Consider the following 22,244-nt stretch of genomic DNA (forward strand, 5'->3'; position numbering starts at 1 on the left):
TATGGTGCCAGGTACGAGAGGGTGGACGTAGTGTTTGATGTGTACAAGAAGTCAAGTCTGAAGTCCGAGGCAAGGTCGAAAAGGGGGCAAGGAATCAGAAGAAGTGTGACAGGAACCAGTAAGACCCCAAGTAACTGGAGAAGCTTTCTTCGAGATGACAGCAACAACACTGAGCTGTTTCACTTCCTTGCGGAAAAGATATGTGAAGCACAGACGACAAGCACAGTCATTGTCACAAAAGGAGAAGATGCCATTAGCAACACAAGGAAGTCACTGGATGCTGTGCCTCCATGTTGTCATGAAGAAGCTGACACTCAAATATTTGTACATGCCAGGGATGCAACGACGGATGGTAGCAAGTCCATTATCATTAAGGCTAATGACACGGACGTACTAGTCATAGCAATATCTGCACTGCCATCCTTACAGGAACTAGGTCGTGAGAACATGTGGATTGCCTTTGGCCAAGGAGCCAAGACGCGATGGATTCCAGTCCATGAGGTAGTTTCTGCAATAGGGCCTGAGAAAGCTGGAGGGATTCCATACTTCCATGCGTTCACTGGATGTGACGTCGTGTCTGCCTTCCGCGGTAAAGGGAAGAAAACTGCATGGCAGACTTGGAACGTCTTTGATGATGTTTCTGAAACATTCACCAATCTCAGCCAGCATCCAACGTTGATTCGTGATCTTGACTTTTTAGAATTTTTTTTTTTTTCAAATTTTTCAAAATTTGGATTTTCAAATGGCCAATCAGGCAGATTTGATTAGAATCCCCTGGAGAACAAATGTGTCAAACTTGATGCTTGTATCATCATTTGCACGATTCCTCTCCAAAATTGCTGTTATCTGCCCCACTATTTGGAAATGAAAGCCAAGTACTATCTGACTAAAGACTCACCTTCTGTGCAGCTAGTTTGGGGTTCATATTGTTAATTGCATTTTCTGTGCTGCTTGTTTGAGGCTTCCCTTATGATGCCGTACATCTTTACCGCTTGCATAGGTTAAGTAACGATACTGATGAAATTCAAATCTGCTTACTCATGTTGCACAACTATTATTGACTTCAAGGGGTGATGTACATGAGGGTTTTCTTACGCATCATGGAATGATACCTATCTTTATCACTTGATTATACTCATGACATGATTAACAAGCGAATCTCCAATAACCAATCATGTGCACATCGACCTATTGCAGCCATAATGGATCGGGGAATTAAGTTGGTTGAGATCATCATTATAATCACATCCCTGTTGGTTTTGCCAATGTACTGTTCATTTATTCGGTGTTGTTCTAGCGTCTGGGTGCCGCGCATAATGGCTCTTCTTCATATTATCAAGTTTGATTTCTTTCCTGCCCCTGATTCCTCCATCTTACCACTTTCATTCCCACTTTTAGTGTTTTAATTTGCTATCCTCTTCCATTTTTGGCTGACAGGATAGCCCAGAGGTATGCACACTCACCTGTGAGCTGTCTAGCTTGGGTTTGAATCCCAACTCAGCTATAAACGGTCATCCTAGTGTTTCGCAAGCAGGGTGATTCATCAATTTGTGTGCCGTCCCTCAGTTGGGAGTTAACCTGAGAATCCTATCTGCCCACATTAGTTTGTGGACGTCAAAGATCCCACAGCGTCCTTTGTGAAGAGGAGGTAAGCTATCGCTGGCACCCTGAACAAATTCCAAATTCCTGCTCTATCTCCCTCGGGCGGAGTAGCAACCCCTCCATGATTGTAATCCAAACCAAGAAACTGCTGAGCAGCAGAACTAATGCTCTGCATTGAGCTTGGTACATGGCATGACTTCCCCTTCACTTCATATTGGTTATTAGCAAAATGAAATGCAATGATGGTATCTTAACATCTGCTGCAATAATTATAGGTTGTGAATGTAAAAAAAAAAAAAAAAAAAAAAAAAAAATCAATTTGATTGTAAAAGTTAAGTTTTTTGCGAGGGTGTGAAGTGAAACAGATGGTCGCGTGAAAGTTGGCAAAGATATTCTGCAAGTTGCATCAAGCAAATATAATTTGGTTAAGACTCCACAGTGTACATTATCAAGGTTAATAGTGAATTATATCGCAAAGAAAATAATAATTAAGATATATTTATATTGATACAAGTCTGGGTACCTGGCACTGCACAGGAAAAAAAATCTACGTCGTGGTCCTGGCACATGTTGTGCAATGAAAATGTATGGAGTTATTGCCCTCATCATGGTGAGCTTTTCCCGCTGGGGGCTTCGGGATGTGTTGGACATTGTAAAGCTATGAAGTTATTGGCTTATGATGGTTACCTTTTGCCTGTGGGCCGGCAGCAGCACTGCCTGACTACACATCCCAATACACACTACATAGTGGCCTTTGGTGGCCACAAAATTGACGCAATGGCCAACGTGCATTAGCCCAAAATTTTATGCAGATTCTGAAGTAGCTACACCCAAATATTTTGGTCTCGAGGTGCGACGGTTTGGCTGTGAAAGAGTAACTTACAAACGCAAACACAAACACACAAACACTTTAAATTATTTATAACATTATCCCATCATGCATTGAATCAAACTTGGTATTTCTTGGAATCTTCATAATTATGTAGAAATTCTTCAAGGTTTCTTTTAATTTCATGGACATTACATAGCATACAGCGATTGAAATAAAAAATTCGTTATTCGAAAAGGTCACTGGGAATTTAACTATTTTGTTTGCAAAATATTGTTACGGTTGAGGAAATTCACAAACCACCATTCAGGTCCTAAAGGTGAGATATCTCTGTAAGTACATGTGTAGTTAGCCCCAAACCCATTGTTTAGAGGGAATAAATGTGATTCATTCGGGCTGCGAACCTTTAAGATAGCCGTTTTTCTGTTCTATCTTTATTTTGAACCAACCACGTCTCAACCGCCATCACACAACAACCACCAACCGCAACTCCGCTTCACAACAACAACAACGCCAACAGCCACGACCTTTACCTTCACAACTCGCTCCCGCAAGCATCGCATCACCACCATTCCAAGCGTCACCGTGGCCAGGGACCGCCACTTTAGACCGTCCACCACCTTCGCCTCTCCTTCTGCGGCCATTCCTGCCCCGCTTGTGGGCACCGAGCGTCAGGCTGTCCTGGACTCGTACAGGGCGCGCGCCGAGCCGCAGGTACAAAGTGCGGCCTTTCCGAGGAGAAGTCGGATCAGGAATGATACACGCCCACTTCCGATCCAGATCCAATCAGCAAGCGCGGGGCGATTTGGCCCTGCCTCCAGGCGCGTCGGAGTAGAATCGATATATGCAAATTTGAGAATCAGGGGAGATTCACGCCCCTTTTTCTCCGTCCAATGGGCGAGCGTGGCTCACCCCCGAGCTCGTTCTGATCCAGAAATTTGCATATGGGTTCTCCTGCCGTACTATAAAGCGCGGGGCGAATTTAGTAGTTTTTGGCTCGGGCGAGTTGGAGAAGTGTGGCAGTGGGAGAGTTTTTCGGTCAAGGGAGTTGGAGAAGAGTCAAGGCGAGTTGGAGAAGTGTGGCAGCGGCAGAGTCTGGCAGCAGCAGTCAAGTCGGGTCTGGAGGAGAGTCAGTCTGTCGGAGGTCGGAGTCTGTCGGGGTTCGGAGTCTGTCGGGGAGCTGCAGAGAGGGGAAGCCGGGAGCACGGTCGAGGTCGCAGTGGAGTCGCTCGTCGTTGGACCCAAGCAAGCCAGCTATCCTCTTTCCCAAGAGCATCAACAATTCCCCCCTTCCCCCTCCCCCCCCCCGTGCTGAGATAGTGTGAAAAGAGGGCCCCGTTCCCACCCCACTCCAAGCAGTGCCAACGAAACCCACGAAGGAGTGCGGAGTCGGGGCACCGCCGCCACATTTGCGGCTCATCACAAGACGGGTCGGCTCCACACGGTCTCGTGGCCCACAGGCCCGTCTGTCCCCTTGTCGTTGAGGGTGGCCCTTTTCTTTTGCTTTTGAGTATATGTGTTGTCGGCGCCATCTGTAAAGTAAAACTGTGTAAGTGTTGCCGTGTGCTCGCGTAGTTGGTGGTAGATCTGCATTGTTGTGTTTCTTTTGTTGCAATTGCTTTTGGTGCATAATTGTTGTAATTGTATATGTGTGCTTTCTGTGTGCCGCGGAATAAATGTGCCTCATGTTGAACTGTTTTTCCCGTTTCGCTTCGTCTTTTCTTTAATTGAATCTCCATCTTGCTTCACGTAAAGGGTTGGTAGTGGGCTTAATACGCCCGATAATTAATTGGAACCGTCCAGGCCGACGTTAACACCGCTCGGTTATCCCCATAGTACGGAACGGGTCGCTTAAGTGGCCCATGTCCGGAGTCGACCTGCGGCGAGGTGCGATGGCCCGGTCTACCCTCCGTGTGGGTACTTAGGTCGGTCGAATTTGGCGAACAACCCTATCCCACGCGGGGGGGGGGGGGGGAGGGCGATTGGCACGATCGTGGTGAGGCTGAAAGGCCCACCCGTGACTAGTTCCCGGCGTTAGTCCGAGAGGGTCACGACAGAATTGTCCGTCCGGTGGGCGACGTGCCGCGATTCGAGTTACATGGCCGCTCGCACGCTGGCGGGCGCGCATTCGCAACAATATCATTCCCTCCATCACCGAAGGTGGGCAAAGTTATGTTTTCACCCCTGTCTGTGAAAAGGATACCTCAAAAAAGCTGTGGACAGATTTTGACAAAACTTTGTGGAGATGTTGGGTGTGTGACAAGGACAGATTAGATTTTGGTGAATATCCGGATCCACATCCGGATACTCGAATTTTTAAAGTGATTCTTCACCATTGAGAGATATGGCCAAAAACTATATACAGCACGACACGATATCTCAAAAAGTTGTTAACGAGTTATGACGAAATTTGGTGGATGACTTGGGTCGGTGACAAGAACAAGCCAAATCGAATTTGGTTCAGGTTGGGATCCAGATCCATCCTTCCAGTGGGATACAACATACAACATGTAAACTATTCAGCCTGGAAGAGGGATGTACTCTTCCAAGTGCCATTCTACTTACAATTGTTTTGGCAATGGAATGTTGCAAAACTATTGCTGCCTCATTGAGCCAACATTAATTCTTCCTTCGCTGCAGAATTTTTTTTTAATGAAATAGCAAAGATATTAATTTTATTATTTTTTTGTGTGAAAATTTTTATTATTTTTCATATGCTGTAGAATCAATAATATTCAGGCAACACACCCAACCTTAAATTGAATCTTCCCAACTTGCACGTGCATATTTTTTCCCACACCACAAACCACCGTATGCTTTTGAAGGGTGTGCAACAAGTATTTCTAATCGGTCATTATCAAAATGCAGATAGCAAAGAACAAATTGACCTTCAATGTGAATGCTTATTGGATGTTCGTAATGTTTCTGTTACAGTGGAAATTCTCAAGTTCATGGACAGCCACTGGGAGAGGTTAAGTTTCTGGATCTCCTTGCATCACCATCATGACCTATCATGAGTTACCCATGTAATATAGAAGGGCCCCAAAACCCCCAAAACGGAGAGCAAACCTATAGTCAGTCCCCTCTGGTAAAAGAGGTAGGGGACGAAAAAAAGCTATATGGTGGTTTAGTACTCCGATGGGTCAAAGAACCTCTGAGGTACCATTAAAAACTGGGGGCACTAATTAGAGAAACAAATCCTATACCCCACAACAGGTATAAACCTCCCCCTATCCTTTTGGGCAAGCTCCTGAGTTTTCAGAACACCACCTGAAATGTGTTGAACGATGGTTGCCCTGGTCATGTTTTCAGCAATTATCCATCTTCTTAGCTTTTCCAATTCAATGACTGCTGCATTAGCATAGTTACCATTTATTACCTCTGCCAGTGAAGGCGAAGGAGGTTGTTTTCACCCCCTTTCTGTCTGTCTGTTTTTTAATTGCCGGAATCCTTCGGATTTTGGGAATTATGTCGGTCGGTTGTGTGTGTCATTCTGTGTCTGTCTGTCTGTTTGTGTGTTTGTTTACCCTGTAGCAGCCACACCGTTTCAATGATCATGACCAAACTGGGTACGGACGTCGGCCATGGTCCAACTTAGACAATTGTTGTTTTTGGTGAATCTCAGTTCAAAGGTCAAGGTCAAGGTCACCGAAAAACCGAAATTCTTATTTTCGCAATAACGTCTGATAAAATGGTCGTATCGACTTCAAACCAAATCCAAAATGTGCATCTTCCAATTTTGCATCCAACCATAGGTCTCATTGGGGGTGTCACACCAACACCCTTCTTAGCGGTCGGGGGTCGAATGTCAGGGGGATCTGGTCAAAAATTTCAAATTGCGATAAAAACGCCATTTCAAGTCCGATTGACTTCCAAGTTATGATCATGACCATACTAAGTGCTATAACTCGTTAAACAGGAGCACTATCGACTTATAAGAACCAAATTGATTTCCAGGTTTTTGTTTTTACAGAGATCATGGAGATATGATAAAGTTATTCCGGCAATTCCTTGCTCAACGAGCAATTTCATTTTCTTGTTTGTGTGCAGGATATCGCAAAAAGTTGCAGAGAGATCTGGACGAAATTTTGTGGACAGGTTTGGTGTGTCACAAGGACGAACTGATTAGATTTTGGTGAAGATCCGGATCCGGATACGACTTCTACAATTCTTAAAGTGATTCTTCACCATTGAGATATATGGCCAAAAACGATATAGTCCTGCATAGCATGATATTTCAAAAATGTATTAGACCCAATTTTGTTCTTGTTGATCAGGCATTACATGGCGGAGGTATGCTCTCTACCGAGTGCCCTTCGAGCTTATTTAGCAGTTAGTTGTTAAACGTGCCAAAATGTTATTTTTTGGTTGTTCAGAGCTCTTCTGAACACCGGGTGGCAAATAATACCAATAATGTCAGGCATGTAAACATTTATCCATTCTTTAGTGAATTATGCCAGATTAATTGTTTTTTTCGCCGTGTATGTGACATTTATCACAGACTCCAAAACTCGAGCACCATGGGTGTTTTGCACATGAAGTCAATGGGAAGTGCGTTCCCACATCCCACACTCATTCTTTCCCCTGTGGAGTGCCAGGTTTGGCCCATGGCTTCACCATTGCTGGAGCTTCCAGGCTGGAAAAGCCGACTGCAGTTCAGCCGCACTCTGTAGAAATGCTTTTGGCATATACTTTTGACTTGGTTTGGATGCGGAAACAATAAGAATCTAGACAATCATGTCATGCAGGAACGGTTAAAGATCCATGACGTAAACAATTAAAGGTTTAAACACACATCGTGTGCCCATGATTTTTTAATTAAGGTGCTTCGCCGGGTGTTGTTCTGCAGCTGAACATTCCCTGCTTCATTTGTCAAGTTTTTCCTTTGGCTTATGCTGAGTGCAAAGGGCAGAAAGACGACGCATACCATCGCCACACATGTTTCTTTTGTTTCTGTTTTGTAAATTGGGAGATCTCTTCGTCTTTCTACGTTTACCATTCTTTCCCACGTTGTTTATCTATACCCTTTCAAAGGAATTGTTTTCCCTTATCTCAATTTTTTTTTTGCTTGCATCTTCTAACCTTAAGATGGGGCGGCCATTTTTTCCCATGCCATCTCTACATATGGAGTAGTACCGTACTCCATGATTAGAAGCACAAATTTGGTCATTGCTTCAGATAAAGCCACTTTTTGTTTTATTTTCCTACATCCCTCTCAACTCCCGCACCCTTTTCCTGTATTTGTTGTTCCTTTTTCCCCTCTCCCTCCCCAGTCATATTCAATTTTTTTTCATGCACCCCTTTCATTTTGTACTCTGCTTTCTTACTTCACTGTTTTCCTACTTCCTAAGACCCTCCAACGGAAGGGGTTTCTCACTCAGAGAGTAGTTAATGCATGAAATGGTTTCCCTGGAAAGCTCGTGGCAGCAGAAACAGTAAACAGGTTTAAGCTTGAGTTAAATAAGTACCGAGAAACATTGAGGATAGACGGGTACCTGAACATTGGCATGACTGGTAGGTACCTGTGTCATGATTGTGATGTCTGTGAGAGAGTCTCATGAAAAGGTGAATGTACTCTCAATGTTGTTTTTTCATTCCTCACTCTATATCTGCCCCCCTCCCCCCCAAAAAAACAACAATTTTTTTTAAACTTTTTTATAATTTCAGATAATATGTCTGCGTTTGCCCCACGGTTCTCATCCCCACCCCACTCCCAGTGAATTTAAGTTGATAAGCCATTATTATTGAATGAATGTAGTGTTGGTGTAGTTCAGGCTTGATGGGCCAAATAACCTCCTCCTGCATCCAAGTTCCTTGCGGATCCTTACATTACTTGTGTGTCCTCCATTTATCCTCATTTGTTCTTTTTTCTGGCTCGGATGTTTTGTTTGTTTGTTTTTCCAAATATTTTGAGGTTGAATCTTACTTCCACGAGTTGTTGAAGCTTTCGGATATTCTTGACATGACTCCCCCCAATCTTCATTGTGTTGTGGTTGAGTTTTTTTTGTTTGTTTGTTTATTTTTAGTTGATAGTTTCACTTGTGGCTTATATCGTGCATGGAGACCAAGAAGCAAAGTCTCCTGATTTCCGATTCCTGAATTGTCGTCCCCGTGTTTGGACTCGTTCTTCAATTCAACAAATAATGTTTTAAGCAATTGTTTTTTTGCTGTTTTAGATTGAAGAAACAGCCCTCTTTTTTTCTATCTGAGATCGAGACCCTGGCCGGTGTTCGACATTTTTATCTCTATTTGAAAACAACAGCTGCATTGACTTTTGATCACAGACATTGTTGTGTCTGTTTAGATGCTCCTCGTTTGTTTTTTTCTGAAAATATCTATCTCAAGTCATGAATGCATTGAAATCGTAAAGTGTAGGAAATAAGGCGGCAGTTGGAATACATTCGCACATGAAAGACCATTTGAAATACCTCAAGGCTCTTTGATCCTGTGGCGTGCATTACAAAGGGTTATATATCGTCATTTCCATTGGGATCATTAGCATCTTGTTTTACACCATTATCTTCAGTTTGATTGGGATCATTAGCATCTTTGCCTTTGTCTTCCTTTTTTTTTGCCTGCCGGTATCAGCTTCTATGATCGCTTTCCTCTAAATACCAATCCTCTTTCCTCCATTCCTCAAAGTCCTTAATTCTCAAACTTTGGGGGATTCATTCTCAAAATTCTCAAACACTAGTTCTTGACTAACAGGTTGCTGCTTTTATTTTATTTACTTATTTTTCCCAAGAGATTTGTTTGCTGTTTTTATTTCATTTTTGGGATTTACCAGTTGAACTCTGGGTGGCCAGCTGTGCTGGAAATTTGAAATCCCATGGTAATAGTTTGGCAAGCTCTGCATTCCACAGGTGTAAACTTTGGTGAGGAAAGGAAAGGAATGTAAAGACAAGCACTATATGTGAGGGTTCTTCTTCCTAGTCTCCAATAAAAGGGAGGGGGGGACCCGCAAATTTGATGGTTCTAGTGAAAAAGATCTCGATTTGATTTTCGCTACTCATACCCAGATCACTTCCAAGTTGTTGGAAAGCGTCTCCGGTTTAATTATGAATGTTTGTTTGAAAACAATAGGTTTTATCAACTGAAGATTGACAAAGGTGTGTGAAATTCCTGCTGGAAGAAAGTGTGTTGAAGCTTCATGTGTTAGCTCTTTTGCAGAGCAAGAAACTCTCTTGCACTGATGAAGGGATGACGCCCAAAACGTCAGCTTTGCTTTGCTTCCCAAAACAAATCAGCATGTTTATGTCAACTTTAATTTGATAAAAGTTGTTTTTCAAATTATTCGCTTATGCATAAACCAACACTATATAATTATCGCCTTCAGCAAGTCTTATTTCTTTGTTTCAAAATACTTTTGGCTTGAATAAAAAGAATCGCTTTCATGCTTTAATTGTGATGCAATGGAGCATTATAAAAAGTCAGACGTTTTTATAGGCTCTTGCCTAACAACAGTTGATCCCAAATCAGTGCTACCTTGTACTGTTTCTTCATTATATTTACCTCCGACACTGAAGGTGGATGGAGGTTGTTTTCACCCCTGTCTGTCTGTCTCTTTGTTTGTCTTTCAGCAGGATATCTCAAAAAGTTGTGAACAGATTTGGACCAAATTTGGTCGGCAGGTTGGGTGTGTGACAAGGACGAAGTGATTCGATTTTGGTGAAGATCCAACTATGGATCCGGATAGAGGAATGCACTCTCCTGAGTGCCGGTATAGCTTCCCATGTTTTCTTATTTACAAAAGCCATCTGGATTAAGATCTTGGCCAGTCTTCTGCATTTGGCTTGGATCAAGTGCGTATCACCATTATACAGTAGATCCGGTGGCTGTGTCTACCTGAGTAAGAAATTAACGATACTGCTCTATTTATCAAGTCGACTGTGCATAATGATGAGGTCATCAACAGAAAATGTCGTCTTAAATCATGAAAGCTACAAGTCTCGGTGCTACCAGGGTTATAGCGTCCCCTCCGAGTGTGGGAGGATGGTGGTTCAAACCCGACCCTGTCCGAGTCATACCAAAGACTTTAAAAATGGTACGTGCTACTTCCTTGCTTGACGTTCGCCATTTAATAATGATAGAGCATGGACAAACAACCATGGGTTGCCAACCATTGTGCGGGCTTGTTGGGCCCAATAGCCGACTGCAGTGAAGATCCTTGTAACTGAACTCATATTTTTATTTATTTATTTATTTTTACAGCTACACATCATGCAGATTCATGTTACTTTGTGGTTTAGCCAAAGGTGTGGTAAGCTTTTAAATCGGGCAATGCTTATTTATTTATTTATTTATTTATTTTGCTGCATACAAGGGAGGCTGGCTGTTCAAACCCCGGCCGAGGCAAAGGCTTTAATTTAATAATGGTACAAGCTGCTTCCTTGTTTGATGTTCAGCATTTAAGAAGATATGGCACAGACAAACAATGCTGGGAAGGCAACGGCAAACCACCCATTATAACCCTTGCCAAAAAACTGCTTCGGCAGCACCAAAACACTGTGACTAGAGTATGGTACTGGTTTACATGAAGCTCTACAATGGGGGAGAAAGAAGAAATATCATGTGCTTAAAATGAACTACCAAGATGCTTGCAATGCCTAAATGTGAACGCATTGTCTTTGTTATTCGAGTGCTTTCATCTAATGATTGATTTATAGCTTGATTGTTTGTGCCACAGAGTGAAATGCCTCGCTGCCGTCTGGCATTCGCTTCCAAATGTGCATTGTAAACTGCCAAGAGACAGACTACACAAGAAATTAGAGTTATTCCAAAACAGAGTTATTCCAAAACAGAGCAATTCTAAAACAGAGCAATTCCAAAACAGAGTTATTCCAAAACAGAGTTATTCCAAAACAGAGTTATTCCAAAACAGAGTTATTCCAAAACAGAGTTATTCCAAAACAGAGTTATTCCAAAACAGAGTTATTCCAAAACAGTTATTCCAAAACAGTTATTCCAAAACAGAGTTATTCCAAAACAGAGTTATTCCAAAACAGAGTTATTCCAAAACAGAGTTATTCCAAAACAGAGTTATTCCAAAACAGAGTTATTCTAAAACAGAGCAATTCCAAAACAGAGCTATTCCAAAACAGAGTTATTCCAAAACAGAGTTATTCCAAAACAGAGTTATTCCAAAACAGAGCAATTCCAAAACAGTTATTCTAAAACAGAGTTATTCCAAAACAGAGTTATTCCAAAACAGAGTTATTCCAAAAGATTTGTCATTAATAAAGCACCAGAAGTGATTTCATTCCCCTTGTTCATGATTTTGAATGTTGTCTTTATTTTGTAGTTTGTCCTGTTCCACAAGTTTTGCATCTTTAGCTGCTTTTCAGAGGCCAACGTTTACTTTTTTTTCTGTGTCTTTTTTCGATTATACTCTCCTGTGTTTTTTTTTCTTCTTCTCCCTGTCTGGCCAGTGCTGGCAGCTCCTTGCAACGAGGCTTGACCAAATGTGCATCATTACATCCACCTGCACAGTATGGGGAGGGAGGAAAGGGAGAGGGAAGACAATGAGATGAAAGCATGCAGCAAGGAAGTAAGGGAGAAAAACCACAAAATACAATCCAAACAGGAGTTTTAAGGGGTCAGCTGGCATTCCAAAAGTTTTGAAATGGTCACGGACTGCTGATTAAACCAGACACAGCAAGTCATACTTAAAAATAGAATACCTTAAGAATGCAGGATTTGGTCCAATTGTTTTCCCCAAAAGTAACCAAGTAATGGGAAACAAAAAGGTGAATACAATGCTTTTATTGAAAGCTGCACTTTTGTTAATACTGTTGAGGGTGTTGGCAATCTTTTGGCCTGGCACAGAGATGATGCCACTTCCTGGAGGACTATTATGCAAAACTGCTAATGGTTGAACCAATGTACACTCGAGCCAAGATCGACAATTGTGTACGTGCTTTGAAGGGACAGTGACTAATTCGAGTTGTCAACAAAAGAGGATATTTTTCCAGAAATTCATCGCAGATTTCAGCACAATGATGATGCCACATCACAAAACTATGCACACCAAATAGGAAATTTACATCATCATCATCATCAATTTTTCAAACTCCTTACAAAGCGTTGGTGCTGCTGAAACAGTCTCTTGACATGTGTTATGCTCGCTGGTTTGCCGGTTCTTTCCCAGCAGAGCCAGTCAGGACAGAAATTTGTGATTTGGCTGGAATGCCGGCGTTAACTTGCTTACTCTTCACAAACGACACTCAGGGATCTTTAACGGCCACCAATTCCCCCCCAATGCTGGCAGATAGGTCCTCCTGCACAAAGTCCATCGATGGACGGTGCACACGTTGATGCATCATCATCCTGCATGTGAAACACCAGGGTGACAGTTTGTAGCTGGGTAGAGATTCGATCCCAGCTGGTGAGACAGATCAGAGGCAAATGCACAAACCCCTAGTCTCTTCTGACTGCAAAGACAATAACAAGCATCCTAGTGCAGAGCATTTGGGGTCACACCCACAAACAATGATGGAGTGATTTTTTTTTACTACCTTTCACAATAAGATGGTTCAAGGTACTTTAAAAGAACAAAAAAAGGGTAAAATAAAAATCTAAAGGAAGGCTTCTTCAAAGAGATGAATTTTCAATTTATATGTAAGACAATTCCAAGGCAAAGTGGCATAAGAGGAGAAATCAGGATCACTGAAAGTTTTCAGCGACGTGGGATGGATGGATGGACACAAGGTTCAATCTGGCGGAGTACAATGGATGTGGTTGACACAGACATAGACAAACAAGGCTGGTGGTATATGCAGGAGCAAGGTCATTTGATCCTTTGTATATATAAATAATGATTTAAAATTTTTATCCATTCGCAAATTAGAAGCCAGTGACGTTCCATTGCACTACAGGTTGATTAAGGTAATTGCTGGTAGATAAGGCTTTTTTATTCCAGAGAATAAAAGGTACGTAGAAGTCGATGAAACCACCTATTTCTCAAGATATTCCCATGCTGCATTTACACCCTGATTCACCAATGTGGTAACATGTTCATGCCATCTGTGTATATCTTTCAGGGGCTGCCAGATGGCCTAGGGGCATGCACACTCTCCTCTGGGGCGTCTAGCCCTGGTTCGAATCTCATCCCAGCTACAAACTGTCATCCCTTTGTTTCGCAGGCAGGGCGAGGCATCGATGTGTGTACCCTCCCTTGGATGTCATCCTTCCGAGGTTGGCACAATGAGTGCCAGCGTGCTGGTATACTGTGTCGGAGTCGCGACTCGTCCGGGATTGTGCCCAATAGCCAAGGAGACTGCTTAAGCAGCACCAATGCTCTGCACAGAGTATGGTCCCAATCTCCTCCTCCGGTGTTTCGCAGGCAGGGCGAGGAATCGATGCGTGTACCCTCCCTCGGATGGACGTTAAACTGGGTGTACCATCTGCCGTTATTACTTGGTGGACATTGAAGATGCCATGGTATCCTTCACGAAGAGTAGGCGAGCTATCGCTAGAACCTTTAATTAATTCCAAATTCTTGCCCTACCTTCAGGGGGTACTGCATCAGTGGCACAGCCACACTTCCAGCATTGATGAAACCAGCAGCCACAAAGTGCATCCAAAATTATGAATGAATGAGACATCCCTCAGTTGAGCACACACCCATTTCAAAAACACTTGCTCTGAAGTCTTCATCATTCGTAAATTGAATGCTACCCAGATGCTTTTTGAGTGGTCCAAATATATAGAAATTGTAACATGCTACTTCTGAATTGCATGTTGGATGGCTTGGAGCTCCCAACCCATTTCTGCTTTCATAGAGATGGTCACATTTGCTGTTGAGCATATTCGTGCAGTTAAATAGTGTCCTGACAGAGCTCCTCTGGCCATCATCTGCACATTTCTTCTCACTTCACTGTGTAATAGGTCACTGTCAAACTGCATTGATGGTTTTCCCACGTTCAAGATTTTCCCATGGATTAAACTGTTCAGGTCCCAAAACGCCATTGTCACAAGTATTCTGGGTAATGACTGCGCCTTCTTGAATGTTTTTTTGGTTGTGATCAGGACCAAGAATGTCTACCCTTCATGCTGAATCGTTTTGATCATGGCAAGAAAAGAAAATCTTTTTCACGTGTCACAATTTTAAAGAAATCATGGACTTCTTTTTCGTCGTGTTCCAGGAGCCTTTCATGCGATGGCCACACAAGTTGCCTTTTTGGTGAAGTGTGAGGTCCTCTTGTACCCACCTTGTATTTATCTTTTTGAATTTCAAGAGAAAATGAATGATTGTTTGTACAATTGCAATACTCATCCAATAATTCCTGAATTTTACATACGTTAATATTCTGGAAAGTCTCAAAAAGTATCCGTTCAACACGTTTAATGTTGGCTTGAGTGGCAGCAGCTGGTTGCCTGTGAGAACACCGAAGATCCCACAGCAAATTTTATGAACAAAGGTCAAGGCTCATTAAAGAGTTGCTGACCGGGGCGGGCAGAAACTGACAATCATAAATGTAGCAGAGATTAACTGGAAGACATGGCATGGAGAATTGTGCAAGGAACAAATAGAGGGGCAACAAAAGTAGGAACTTATGGACATGACATGGGAACAGAGGGAGTCAGTCGACAAAGGACACGTGACCAGAGCAGACAGGACTGTGTTGGCCGTGATATTGCGTTTACCAGACACCTTTGACTAGCATTGATGTTACTTCTCATATACCTTATTAAGGGTGATTGGATAATGTAATTGGACGAGATTTCAGCCTTGAAGTCTTATTATGAAATATTATACAATAGAAAGTTCACATCAACCTTGAACCATCTTCAAACCAAAAAGGAGGATATTTTGTTTTTTTAAAGCCAGTGACGTTTGACTGAAGCTTGTTGATCGTTGATGGCCAAGAGTATAAAAAGTAGTGTTTTTGGTTGTTATCTCCATATAGGGGTTTCCGAAGGTGGAATGAAGTCCTCCCAGGTCTCGAAGTATCCACCTCCGTTGCGGTTAGGGATCACGATTCATGGATGAAGCTGTGAAGTTTTCTTCTTCTGAAGATTCTTTTCAGGATCTTCACTGAGCCCCAGACAGCCTCCAACTGTACTTTGGTTGTAGGAATGTTCCCAGGGATGGTTAGGGGTGTGTGTGTGTGTGTGTGTGTGTGTGTGTGTGTGTGTGTGTGTGTGTGTGTTTGTGTGTGTGTGTGTGTGTGTGTGTGTGTGTGTGTGTGTGTGTGTGACATACACTACCGCCGCTCGCTTGTATTAACAGGAAATGATGCATGTGTGCAGATCTGATATAATATGAAGTTGCAAGTATCTTATCATTTACCTCTGAAAAACGAGGCTGCCTGTAATTTTTATCCTTTACTCAACCTGCACTGTTGCTACTGCATCTGCTTTTCCATTAAACTACATGATAAGAGAAGGAGAATGCACTTGAAATCCCCTAATCAGATGTGTTTTGTAAAGTACAACTAAATAGTACTATGGTGTTGAATAAGTCACCCCATTCAGCTGGATTACTGATTCAAACGATAGTTGTTATGTCTTTACATCTCTTTAAGGGAGAGGAGTTTTTTTTGTTTTTTTTCGATGCTTATTTCTCTCTTATCTTACAAATTTCTTACAAATGACAATCGCATGCACCATTCCTTCATATCTGATCCAATCCTTTTACAAGTTGGCATAGAGACACAGGACATTGGTCCAATACACCCACATCTCATTTATGTGTCTGTTTATACATTGTGTATATATTTATTTATTTTTTTACCCCCACTTCCCCCCCACCCCGCCCCCCTCCCACAGTTCCGATTTCAAGGGCCAAAATTGAAACGAAAAAAAAAAATCACATGTTTTTCCTTACAATTTCCCTGTATTTCAGTTGATTGTTTTGAAAATTGACAGAAACGTGCTTTTCAACAGCCCCTGTCAGAGTGCAGAGAAAAGACTTGGATTTATGGTGTTTCAGGGATTAAGTGTGGATCAAAGGTCAAACATTGTCACAATTTGATATGATTTTTTGATCGACCAAACATTAGTATGTCAAACCATCAAGACAGGAGCCTCCTCTTCTTCCACACACATTCTTCCTCACCTTGTTCTAGATAAAGCATCAGTTCGTCAAAAGCAGTTACTTTTTCTCAAGTTTGTCAAGGCAAGGTCACCACTCTGACACAGAATAGAACACTCGACTGAGTGTGCGGGAATTTGTAACTTGTTTAGTGTGCTGGCGATCACTCGCCTTCTCTTCACGAAGAACACTGTGGGATCTTTATCGTCTGTGAACTATTGCCAGCCTATGAGAGACCCAGATTTTTATGTCCATCAAGGACTGTACACCTGCCTCTGAAACATCAGGATGACAGTTTATATCTGGCCTGAGAGTCAAACCCAGGCGAGACAGAGTGCACATACTTCTCAGTTATCCTGCAAGCCCGAGCCAACACCTGGCACAAGAAATACCTAACTGCAGTGCCTCTTTAAAATAAAGTAGGGAGACATTGGTCTCATGTCTTCATTTGGCAAACGAGTATGTGTGTTCACATGTAGGTGATGCGGCACTTTGAGATATTGTGGAAGCATTTTTTGCAAACTCTGTCACACTGACATATTTTAATTTTGACCTATTTCCTTTGATTATAGTAAACCTTGATTTCGTGGCCACCCATCTTGTGTGACTACCTGTCTTGCATGGCCAAAATACTCAGCATGCAGGTTTGCATAGAACAACATTCTATGATGTTCCTTAACCTTGAGTAGGTGACCACCTGTTTTATGTGGTCACTCAGCTTACCATCAGGGAATTGGGTGAATAAGTAGCTTCCGTGACTTGGGATATGACCTGAAATTGTCTCAAGCGAAAGTCGAACAAAACAAAGGATGATGTTTTCCTCCTGGTCTTCTTAATGATCATTAAAAAATGAATTTTTGCCGCAGCATGAATATGATTCCTGAACTCTTTGTTTGACAATAATTTGTTAGTTCCGAGTCACTTTGCATATTTCTTAGTTTCAGTTCAATTTTGATTTTGAAATTAGAGTATATTTTAAAATGGCCATTCCAAAAGAAGTGCTGAAAGTTAATTCATGTGATTATTTTGAATATGTTTTTGCTTGTATTCCTTCATGTTATTTCCTTATGATCTTTCCACAAACTTGTTGGCAGTGGAGAGGGATAAGGAGTCTCCAAACCTCCGCTGGCAGTACAAGGAGTTCAAGTTTGATGTGTCACGCATTCCGGAAGGAGAAGCTGTAACTGCGGCAGAATTTCGTATCTATAAGGATTTCTCCGAAGGACGCTACGAAAACGAGACATTCCTTATCAGCATCTACCAAGTACTAAAAGAGTACCCGCACAGGTGAGAATTGTGGAAACTATGAACTAATTAAAGTATTAGACATAAATTGGATTGGATTGGAGATATGCTTTTTGTTGAGATCATATGTGTTCATGCAGGCCATATCTTGCTTCAAGATCGATCAGGACAGGGGAATAAGTGATACAAGAGAATCATAGTAATGCAATTTTAAGGAATGCTTACATCATGAGGGGGGGGGGGGTGTATTGTTTGGTGGTGTGAAATAGTTCATAATTCCTCAATAACATTTTTGAATCCCACGTACTTTTCCATAGTCTGCTACTAACGTGATCCATTTAAATGCACACTGATGTCCATAACTTTCCTTTTCCTTTCACGTGGAACAGTAAACCCTCAAATATTGTGGGGGTTATGTTCCTGCAAAATGATTCGATAGTTAAAACTGCGATACTGGAAACCAAAGGATAATGGGAAAAGTGGGTGTTCGGTTCCTGGGCTTCGAGAAAATATAGCGGAAGGTCGGTGGCAGACAGAAATGAACGCATCAAAATTGAAACTAGAAGGGCACTCAGTCGAACGCCTACCTCCGCCACGTAATACCTGACCCACAAGAACATATCGGGCCCGTAACATTTTTGAAATATCATGCTGGATATCGTTTTTGGTTCCATCTCTCAATGGTGACGAATCACTTTAAAAATTAAAAGAAATCTCGTATCCAGATCTGGATTTGGATCTTCACCAAAATTGAATCAATTTGGGCCATGGTCACACAACCTGTCCAGAAAGTTTCATTTGAGTCCATCCACAACTCTTTGAGATATGGTGCTAAATATTGGTTTAGCCCTATCTCTCAATGGTGAAGAATTACTTTTAAAATTATTGCATCTGGATCTAGATATTCACAAAAATCGAATCAATTTGTCCTTGCCACACACACTCAACGTGTAGTTGTAGTAGTTGAAGTAGTGTACTTTACAGAAATTTTCTACCCAGTCAAATTTTACTCTAATTCTACTGCATGGTGTCACTATGACCAGTGCAGAAAGGAAAAATGCAGGAAAAACATCAAAAAGAGCAATCAGAGATTGCAGACCCTCACCAGGACTTGTTTTGTGTGGTGTATTTTGTGTGACAAATAAATGGAAGGATGTTCGAAATGAAAGGTTGGTGATTGCAAATGAAGGGTTGAAATGGTCCAGTTGTAAATGTGTAAAGGTGAAAGGTCGGAAATGTTGTAAAGGTTGAGAGGTCTAAATGTGTCGAAAGGGTCAAAATGGTCCAAAGGGTGTTAAAAGGTCAAAAGGGGTGCGAAGAGTGTAATTTAAAATCTAAAGGGTTGGAATTGTCTGAAGGGGTCTAAACTCTAAAGGGTCATAAAATGTCAAAACATCAAAAGGGTCTACAAGGTATTAAAATGTCTGAGAGGTGTGAAGGTCTAAAGGGTAGAAAGGAGTCTAAGGGTCTTCTGGGTTCTAAAGGATGTAACAGGGTCGATAGGGACTTGGGGTCTAAATGGTCATTGGGGTCTTTAAACGTCTTTGGGGTTGAAGGGTCTTAGAGGTTTTTTGGGTCTTCTGGGCCTTTAAGGACTTTTGGATCCTCTTGGTCTTCGGGGTCTTTTAGGTCCTCAGGGTCTTTGTGGTCTTAATGGACTTGGGGTTTAAAGGGTTTTAGGTATGTTAAAGGGTCTTAGGGTTCTTAAGGGTTGAATGCAATTCATACACATACTAGGCTTGGTGTTGAATGAACCATCAAGGTACTTGGCTTTAGATCCTAAGGTCTTGATTTCAAGCACCTGTTGGGCCATTGAATCAACACTAGGTAGGGTTGACTCAGCTGTCATCCTTTTGAGATCTGCAAAATGAGGACCAGCATGCTGATAACAGGGGCATTGATTGCATCTGTAGCACAGCCATGTTCCCAGAAAATGATGCAGCCAAGCAGCCACAGGCTGCATACAAATAAATAAATAATACACACATTCATGTTCCATGCGGACAAATAAACAAACCGACACAAATGCAACACCCTCTCCTCTGATGAGGGTAACAAACAAAAAACGCAAGTTTCATTCCAAAACAGCGAGGTGGGTGAGGATAACATTACATACTCGTACTGTACTCTGACGTAAATAGAAAACACAACACTTAGCTCGGGATGATGATGATGCTGTTGGAGAGGGGAGGGGGAAAGGGGAAAGTAGAGTGGGATTCAGTGATCTGAAGAACAGCATTAGCTTTACGATGAAGTCGCTTGCAGCATTGCCACATTGGAGAAGGGTAAGATGATCCTTAACCAACTTATGTTGAACCTCGGAGTAGTTCTTTCCTTTTTAGAAAGGAAGGTATCAGATGGTATCCTCTTCCAGAATAATTGCGTCTTGTCGTTGTTAAAATCCTGCTCCAGCATAAATCCCTTCGGCCCAAATAGTCCCATGAGCTGCGGTGGGAAGTTTTTTTTCATAGCATCATGGTCTGACAAGCTACTTCTCTGACTAATTTTACATGATGGAGGCCGAATCTTCTTTTGAATTTCTCAAACCAGCCCCTGCTGGCTTGGAACGTGTCAAACTATCCCCTGCTGGCATGGAACGTGTCAAACTATCCCCTGCTGGCATGGAACGTGCCAGACCAGCCCCTGCTGGCATGGAACGTGCCAAACCAGCCCCTGCTGGCATGGAGCTTGCAAGTAGCTGTAGTTGAACTGGAGCCTTCGGCTGACTCGTGGAAACATTAGTAAATCTGCAATGGTTTGTCCCATATCGCTGGTCCATTCAAAAGCACTTTTTTCCATGTTTGGTCCTCGATCCAAACATTAAGTGCTTTTTCCATCCTTTCAACATAAGGAACACGGGATTGCAATGAGACTTTTTTTGCTTTGTGGAGTGTTTGTGGCAACACTTGCATCATGCACCGCACAATAGATTCGTTGATCTGGTAATGGCGGCCCACAGATGCCGCACTTTCACCTCAAACCAACCGATCTAACGACTGAATATTTTCACCCAACGTCATAACCTTTCTCTGCCTTTTGGCACAACTAAATTTGTCCATCGTTTTATGTCTGGGCACCATTAAATGTGCTGCACAAAAAACAACACAGCGCTCAGAAATTGGAGGTAATTGTACACACACAGGATGCAAATGATGACTCATTTCAGCTCATAAACCTCGATTGGTCGAAATGAAGTCCCGTGATAACGAAATCGGAACACAATAAGTTGTCCGCGATTGGTGAAAACCCGCAATATAAGAACCACGATATTTGAGGGTTTACTTTAGATTTATAATCTCATCCATGAGCTTCAGCCACTGCAGAGAATACTAGAAAGGCAATGGGTAGAGCACATACCTCCACCAGGCTGAACAGTTTACGGTTTGTATCCCACTGATAGACCGGATCTGCATCTGGGCCTGAACCAAAATCTAATTGGTTTAGTCTTGTCACCTGCCCAACTCATCCACCAAGTTTTGTCATAATCCATCCACAACCTTTTGAAATATCATGCTACATATTGTTTTTGTCTCGATCTATCAATCGTGAAGAATGACTGAAAAGATTATCGTATCCATATATTCACCCTACTCTCCCAGATTCCATGAACTCGAAACCACAAAGCGTGTGATCCGGGGCCCGCTTTAGCACTCTGGAAGCTTTGGGATTTTAGATGCTCTTGGGTGCAGCATGACCACATTGGCAACATCCTGAGAGGGAAAAAATCATTGGTTTCCATTATAAAATACATTTTATTTGCCTTTTTATTGTTAATTTGACATGATTGGGTTGGAACCTGCAGCTTTGTCAACTTAAAGGGGCAACAGTTACTCAACAATCCTCTTCAACAATTCCTGATAAATGATGTTTTTGATGTCCACATTGCTTACCTGTAAGGCAGTATGGCACAACATCAAGTGTGATGTGCAAACATAGGGCTGACCAAATCAGTGAACTTTCCATCCTTGTTTTCTCCCAATTGATTTTTCCCTCTTCAAGCAAGTCCTCCCTTCTGGATTTCGTAATGACAAATTTTCCTCGAAATGTGATCCCGAGAAAGGATTTTCCTAGAAAGGACTCATATTTTTGTCCTGACCCGCGTCGGCACATCCATGTGACGCGACCACATCCGGTGACCACAAATTGCACATTTTCAGTTGTTGAGATACCTCCCGAGGCACCCGCCACACGGCACCGCGGGGCCCAACACAGGTGGAAACGTAGTCTGTCTAATCGATGTTCCATTGAGAGCACGGGTACTTTTACCGAAACGAACAACCAAGCAGCTTGGAGAGCACTCAACAAGTGGCTTAAGCACTCAAGCAAGCACTCCAATGAAACGGTTGATAAGAAATGGCTCATTTGGCACGCGATTAGAAACACATGAATCATACACCTCCCGGAGATGCCCAAAATGTCAAATATTTCCGAATTGGACAAATGAACACTTTTATAGGAGTTGGAACTGCTTGTAAGTTCGATTCTGGAGCTTAGGTTATGTAATTGTCCTTCGTTTAAGAAATACTCGTGGTG

General features: G+C 42.3%; 1 protein-coding gene across 5 annotated transcripts in view; it reads left to right on the plus strand.

Annotated features, from left to right (window-relative positions):
- The window catches only part of BMP7 (bone morphogenetic protein 7), a 144,607-nt gene that overhangs the window by 40,212 nt on the left and 82,151 nt on the right, over window positions 1-22,244 (plus strand). For all 5 annotated transcript variants that reach the window (XM_085895751.1, XM_085895752.1, XM_085895748.1 and 2 more), the window contains exon 3: window positions 17,561-17,753. In XM_085895751.1, the coding sequence (XP_085751877.1) occupies window positions 17,561-17,753 (193 nt within the window). The remainder of the gene's footprint in view (window positions 1-17,560; window positions 17,754-22,244) is intronic.

This window comes from Eptatretus burgeri, chromosome 9, assembly GCF_056783735.1.
Source record: "Eptatretus burgeri isolate ZD-2024b chromosome 9, Ebu_testis_v1, whole genome shotgun sequence".
Classification (NCBI taxonomy): Eukaryota; Metazoa; Chordata; class Myxini; order Myxiniformes; family Myxinidae; genus Eptatretus; species Eptatretus burgeri.